The sequence below is a fragment of the Copadichromis virginalis genome, linkage group LG13 (genome assembly GCF_057382275.1).
Source record: "Copadichromis virginalis isolate Kocher_CV1m ecotype Utaka linkage group LG13, C_Virginalis_male_GT1.1, whole genome shotgun sequence".
Classification (NCBI taxonomy): Eukaryota; Metazoa; Chordata; class Actinopteri; order Cichliformes; family Cichlidae; genus Copadichromis; species Copadichromis virginalis.
The window spans coordinates 20,554,698-20,560,772 of NC_140630.1; the positions used below are offsets into that span (position 1 = coordinate 20,554,698).

Consider the following 6,075-nt stretch of genomic DNA (forward strand, 5'->3'; position numbering starts at 1 on the left):
GACCTACCACAGCAGCTGCACCATCACTTGCAAAGCCAATAAGCCATGCACGTAGCATTTCTTCAGAGGCCCCTTAACAGCAAGGGTTTCTAACAGCAGTATATGAGACAGCAGCCCCAGTGCACAAGTGCAATTCAACAACTTGAAATGAGAAGCTGCAAATCTCTCCTTTGTAGGGAATTCTGATGTAGGTGATCAGGCGTGTGTTTGACACTCTGTAGGAATGTTTCTAGGATTTTTCCTCACACTCTGAATCTTTTTCATTTTTGTTATTTAGCTAACAGTTATTTTCACTCTGCAGTGCTTAGTGATATAATGAAAAGTTGGAATGGAACCAGATACACGTGGGAAAAAAGTAATTCGGTGAAGGCAGCAAGATGTCGACCATATATAGATAAAGTGGGGGGAAAAAGATTAAGAAAACTCAAAGAAGTCCTGTGAAAAAGTAAGTACATCATTTGAGGACACTTTATTAGGCAACTTTATTAAAGCTGAAGTTTTGGCTGTTTGCTGGTCTTGTTAACACAAAGCTGCATGAATGGCTGATTCTTTGATTAAGTGATTCTTTGCTTTCTGCCACAGATTTGCTGCTGTGCTTGGGATCACTGCCCTGTTGTTTGGGTCGAGCCAATTTCTTTCAAGCTTTGGGTCTCGGACAGATGGCCTCACATTTGACCTTCTATTATTATAGAGGTGTTCACAATTACTAATGATCAGTCAGTAAAACACACTTCCTCATCCCCCCTTGCTGTTACTTACCATCTTAATTTACATGGATGCAGTAAGGGGGAACGTTTTTCACAGGACTGCAAAGAGTCATGTAAAAAATTTCTCTTTAACATGACTGCCTATAAAATTGTAATTTTATTGCTTTACTCATTAAAAATTATGATAAACTTGCTAATTATATGTTCCATAATTAGCACACTAAAAACTGCTCGAGAACCTCATATTCCTGTCACTGGTACTATTAATGATTGTAAACAGCACTGCATTCACATCAGATGGTCTCATACCCTCAAATCCTGGGGGACAGTGGCACCGATAATCACTGATTAGGTCCACACAGGTGGCACCATTTAAACAAGGGAGGCTGTGGCACTCATTTATTTCCACTTCGCAAAGCAGTCCTTCGAATCCAAGCATGCAACGGCAGGTGAAGTTATACTGCTGGTCCAGACAAAAACCATGTTCAGAGCAGCGGTGGTCAACACAGTAATCAATGTCCTCTTCACAGTAGATGCCTGTGTATCCTCTAGGACAAAGGCAGCTAGCAACAGATCAAAGAGAATCTCTTAATACTGTATAGAGTTAGAAGAATTCTTTCAAGCCTGAAGGAAAAGAGCAGTAAATGTAACAGCTTTTACAATCATTGACATTCTGGTGGCAGAACAGCCCCAAGACCATCAGGATTTGAACACTAACCTGTAACCATCAATCTCATCCATACAAGTGCCTCCATTTTGACACCCATGTTCAATACAGTCGTTGACATTTACGCGGCAGTCCTGCCCAGACCATCCAGGGGTACAGATGCATCGATAAGCATTGCTGTTATTTAACACACAGCGTCCTCCAAAGGCACAAGGCTGTTGATTGGAAATAGATGTTTTTAGATACACAAATCATGAAACAAGATATGCTCTTTCATGTGCAACTCTTTTATTTTGTATGATATTTTAAATGGGGCTGAGCTTATTCAGATTAAAGAAAATATAACCATCTTTTTTTTCTCCGAATCATTTCTTGCCCCTGGATCCCTGAAAATGAGCTTCATTAAAACAGCACGACAAAGTCATGAATACTGATTCATGCTTTATACTGGGGTCACTCGGGATTCCATGTAGCAGCTACATGTCATACAAGACAAGATCAATGGTCACTGAAGGCTAAACCTCCCGAGAGGAAATAAAAGTACACCTGCCAGCATGTGGATGCCACCGGGGAAAAACAAAGGGGCAGGGGAAAAGCTTGCTTGTGGAAAGGTCTATAATACAGGCATCATGGCACTTCTGTACAAGGGCCAACACAAGCATTGCTACACAGTGAGCGATCATCTCCATCTGTCATCTGAAGCACTTTCTCTGTTTACGCATACATAATATACACATACAAACATATACATCCAAATCAGGTGGCCTTTTCAGTTCTGTAAATGTGCAAACGTTGTTCATGCCAAACACAATCCAAAAATCCTGCCAAAGACAATTCCAGCGTTGCTTTCCTCCAACATAATTTCTTATGTACTATATATGGAAACTGCATTTAAAAAAAAAAAATCTAAGATTTACTACACTGTTAACTAACTGTTAACATTATGCTTTTTATTGTTTTTATTTTTCGCACAGCGAATGTCACCAGCGCAGCCGCAACATCCGATGATTGCTATGTTTAGGGATTTTCACTTGGTGCCAATCTTCTATTCATAAAAGAAAACCATTATGAAAGAATATTCACCATTTCAGAAAAAACACTGACTCTCTGAAACCCACACCTTCTGAAGTTTTAGTTTGTCGAGATATGTCGCAGTTATATCCAAAACTTTGTCTAGCATAAAAAAATAAAACAAATCCACAAAATGATATTACTGAGAAGTGAGCTTATTTATATTTGCAGACAGTAGACGAGGACAAAAAAAGCACGTCAAGATTTTTTTTACACACCTGAAGGTGCTGAGGACAGGGTACACAGCAGATATACTCAAGCCCATAAGGGAGATCCAAACACTCAGTATTTGGTGGGCATGTGTTGTTGGACAGGGCACAAGCATCTATGTCAACTTCACAACTCTTTCCTTGAAAACCTGCAAGAAAAGATGTAATACATGCAATCTGACTCGAGCGATGCTGGACCACAAAAAACAGAAGTCCTGAAATCAGTGCCACTAGTATCTAATATAAGTCATGGAATTAAGGCTGCTCCTCTATATATTTAAGAAACAAGGGCAAAACTGACCCAATTGTGGGTCAGCGGGAGGATTGGCCTCATTTTGAAGCTCAGTCGATGATGCTCAGTGTCCTCCACCCCCCTATCTGCCTTCTGAATTTTTAATTTAAACCTGAACAGGCAAACCCTAGTAATGCGCTTTCATTTCCTCCTCTTTCTTGCTCTGTTGAAAAAAATGCATATCTGTATACCGTACTTTGTGGCTGATAAAAAAGGTTTACTGTATCAGAGCAGACCTTTTTCCTACAAGAAACAAGAAATAATATCTGATGTTTGCTGTGCAAGAGGGTACACTTAGCATACCCTTTAAGTATATTTGAAGCGAGTGAATACTGCATTACTTTGACCCTACACATGTGCTGTTCTATTATGTTTAAACAACATAATATAGTCAAAAGCAGGATGTGCTTTAAAAAAAGGTCACAGTTACAGTGGTTTATAATTTCAGCCATGCACCAAGATTTTTCTTAGTACTCTGGTCCAGCAGTCTGTGGGCTATTTTTTCACATGGCAGAACTCCCTTCACCATAAGAAGATGCAGCAGATGAGGCATATGAGCGGAAGAAGCTTAGGTTTACTGAGATAACAGATGAGATTTAGCAGCAACGCTGGAAAGCCAGGGTATGCCCTGTGGAATTTTGTTACCATGGATCTGCGGCCACATCTAGTACCAGTTTACTCAGGGAGTTAGGGATTCATGATCAGGGATTATGGCAGGCTGCAGAGGCAGTTTCAGAGGCTGCGGAAAAGAACAACTAATGGGAACGGCGGAAAAGAAAAGACAACAGCTTGTGTGCAAAGTATGGATATCTCATATTAAATATAGGAGATAGAGGAAAATATGTGTGTTACGTAAGCTGTCCAACATCACTATAGCGGCTCTGTAATCATCTTACATGTTTAAGAGCTTTTTGGATTAGGCCTACATTGTGCAATATTGACATAGTGTTGATATCAACAGTAAAAGGGGAATTACGGCTATCAGAGGCAGATATTTTAAATATGTTTGTCCCTAAATATTCAGCCTGGCTGGTGTAGAGGGGTACAGTCCTGCTCAGCCCACAGAGCAGGTGTAACGGGGGTGGGACACGGTAACTGCTGAGCCTTATAGGGTGTCATGGGTGCAGTTCAACTTGACATCTGTGATGGGAGGTTCCCACTCAGTCCAAACAATGACATAACCATCAGCCCTCCCCTCTCTGCTCAGACACTACAGTAATCCCCCCAAAAGGACAGTCATGTCTAAAGCTAAAGAAAAATACAACTCAAAGTAGTGCTCATAGGATTGTTTTCTGCTTTTTTTTTTTTTAAAATTGCTGGTCAGAGAATGAAATTGAGGATTCTCATTAAGACTACCAGCATAGTGGATACTAGGATGAGCCTCACTGTGGTGTGTTCTCCCATATTTAAGAAATTCATATTTGTTAACATAGTTTCATTATGCTTTAAAGGTTTGATGCAAGGGTCAGTAATTGTATCTTTTATAGTAACAGTAGAAGCAATAATTTAATTGACAAAATTCTAATAATAATGATCTGATGACTACAGTACACTCACCGGCCACCTCATTAGTTACACCTTGCTGTACTGGGCTGGACTTCTTTTTGCCTTCAAAACTGCCTTAATCCTTTGTGGCATAGTTTTACAAGGCGCTGGAAACCATTCCTCAATAATTTGAGCCATACTGATATTAAGATGTGATGCTAGTGGAGGCGAGAATAGAGAACTCCTGCAGGAAGCAGCCATCAGTAGATGGTATGCTGTGGTCAAAAACGGATAGACATGGCCAGTAACAATAGTGTTTAAACAAAGCTCAATTGGTATTAAGATGAAAAAGTCTAATGAGAATATTTTGCCCAAAACCATTACAACATGTGGTTTATGGAAAAATTCTACTAACTCAGTGATGCAGCAGAAATTGAGACACATCAGATATATCAAAAATATTCTGCTGTTCATTTCTGACAGTCCATCCATGCTATCTGTAGTCTCAGTTTCCTGTACTTAGAACACTGGTACCCAGTGTGGTCTCCTGCTGTTGTGTTTAAGTTTGGTATGTTGTGTTCAGAGATGCTCTTTTGGTTGGTTGGTGGTTTTGGCTTGGTACAACCTTGGTGGTAATGAGTGGTTACTTGAGTTATTGCTGGCCTTCTATCAGCTCAAAGGATTCTGGTCATTCTAATCTAACAATAACGAGGTATTTTCACTCGAGAACTGCTGCTCAATGGAAAGTTTCACTGTTTTGGGGCCATTCTCTCGAAACCCTAGAGAGAGTAATGTGGGAAAATCTCAGTAGATCAGCAGTTTCTGAAGTAATCAGACCAGCTCGTCTGGCACTAACAACCATGCCAACTTCAAAGTCACTGAAATTACCTTTGTTCTCCATTGCTCAGTTTGGACTTTCTTGACCATATTTACATGCCTAAATGCATCGAGCTGCTGATTGACTAATTAGATATTTGTGTCAATAAGCATTTGAATACCTTTAGTTAATTCAGTGTATATATGAAGCTTTTTATGGTTAGGGTATGTGGTTATGTTCATCACATACATGTGCTTCTACAAGTTCCACCAGTTTGTGTGTGGTCCTTAAAAAGTAAATAAAAGGTGTTCTGCTTCTCAACACCTCTAAAAGAATAAGCAGTGTAGGAAATAGATGAATTAATAATACTCCAAGCTACTGTATCATTCACAGTCTTAGACAATGGGGAGTTATACCTTTGATACTTCAAGGACTGGCAGTTCATCAGTTGCTAAAAATACAATGCCACCTCTGAATGTCACCTTAAATTGTGACTCTAATGTGGCTTGCTTCAGCAACTGATGAGGCGAACAGACTCTGTGACCTGTGTGTCATTAACACTGATGTTGTGCTTTAATGTTTAATTGAACAAGAGTGAACAAACAGAGTTTCATTACCATGAGTGTTACATTTCCCCTAAGAGTCTACAACAGCTAAAAATAACAGTAGCAAATTCTTGCGAGAGAAGCGTCACCTGGACACAGAGATGCTCTGCCCACCATGTCTCGGGTCTCTATATGCAGTGAAATGTTCCAGTAAAGTGGGCAAAAGCAACTGCCAGACACAGAAACTGTGCTGTGCCAACAACAGAAAGCTCCCGTCAGTCG

General features: G+C 40.1%; 1 protein-coding gene across 1 annotated transcript in view; it reads right to left on the reverse strand.

Moving 5' to 3' along the window:
- Nucleotides 1-6,075, reverse strand: part of eys (EGF-like photoreceptor maintenance factor) — a 176,578-nt gene that overhangs the window by 142,173 nt on the left and 28,330 nt on the right. Inside the window, exons 9-11 of the mRNA XM_085477940.1 lie at nucleotides 2,664-2,803; nucleotides 1,426-1,589; nucleotides 1,017-1,270 (exon numbers count right to left, since the gene is read on the reverse strand). Coding sequence (XP_085334066.1) covers nucleotides 1,017-1,270; nucleotides 1,426-1,589; nucleotides 2,664-2,803 — 558 coding nt within the window. The remainder of the gene's footprint in view (nucleotides 1-1,016; nucleotides 1,271-1,425; nucleotides 1,590-2,663; nucleotides 2,804-6,075) is intronic.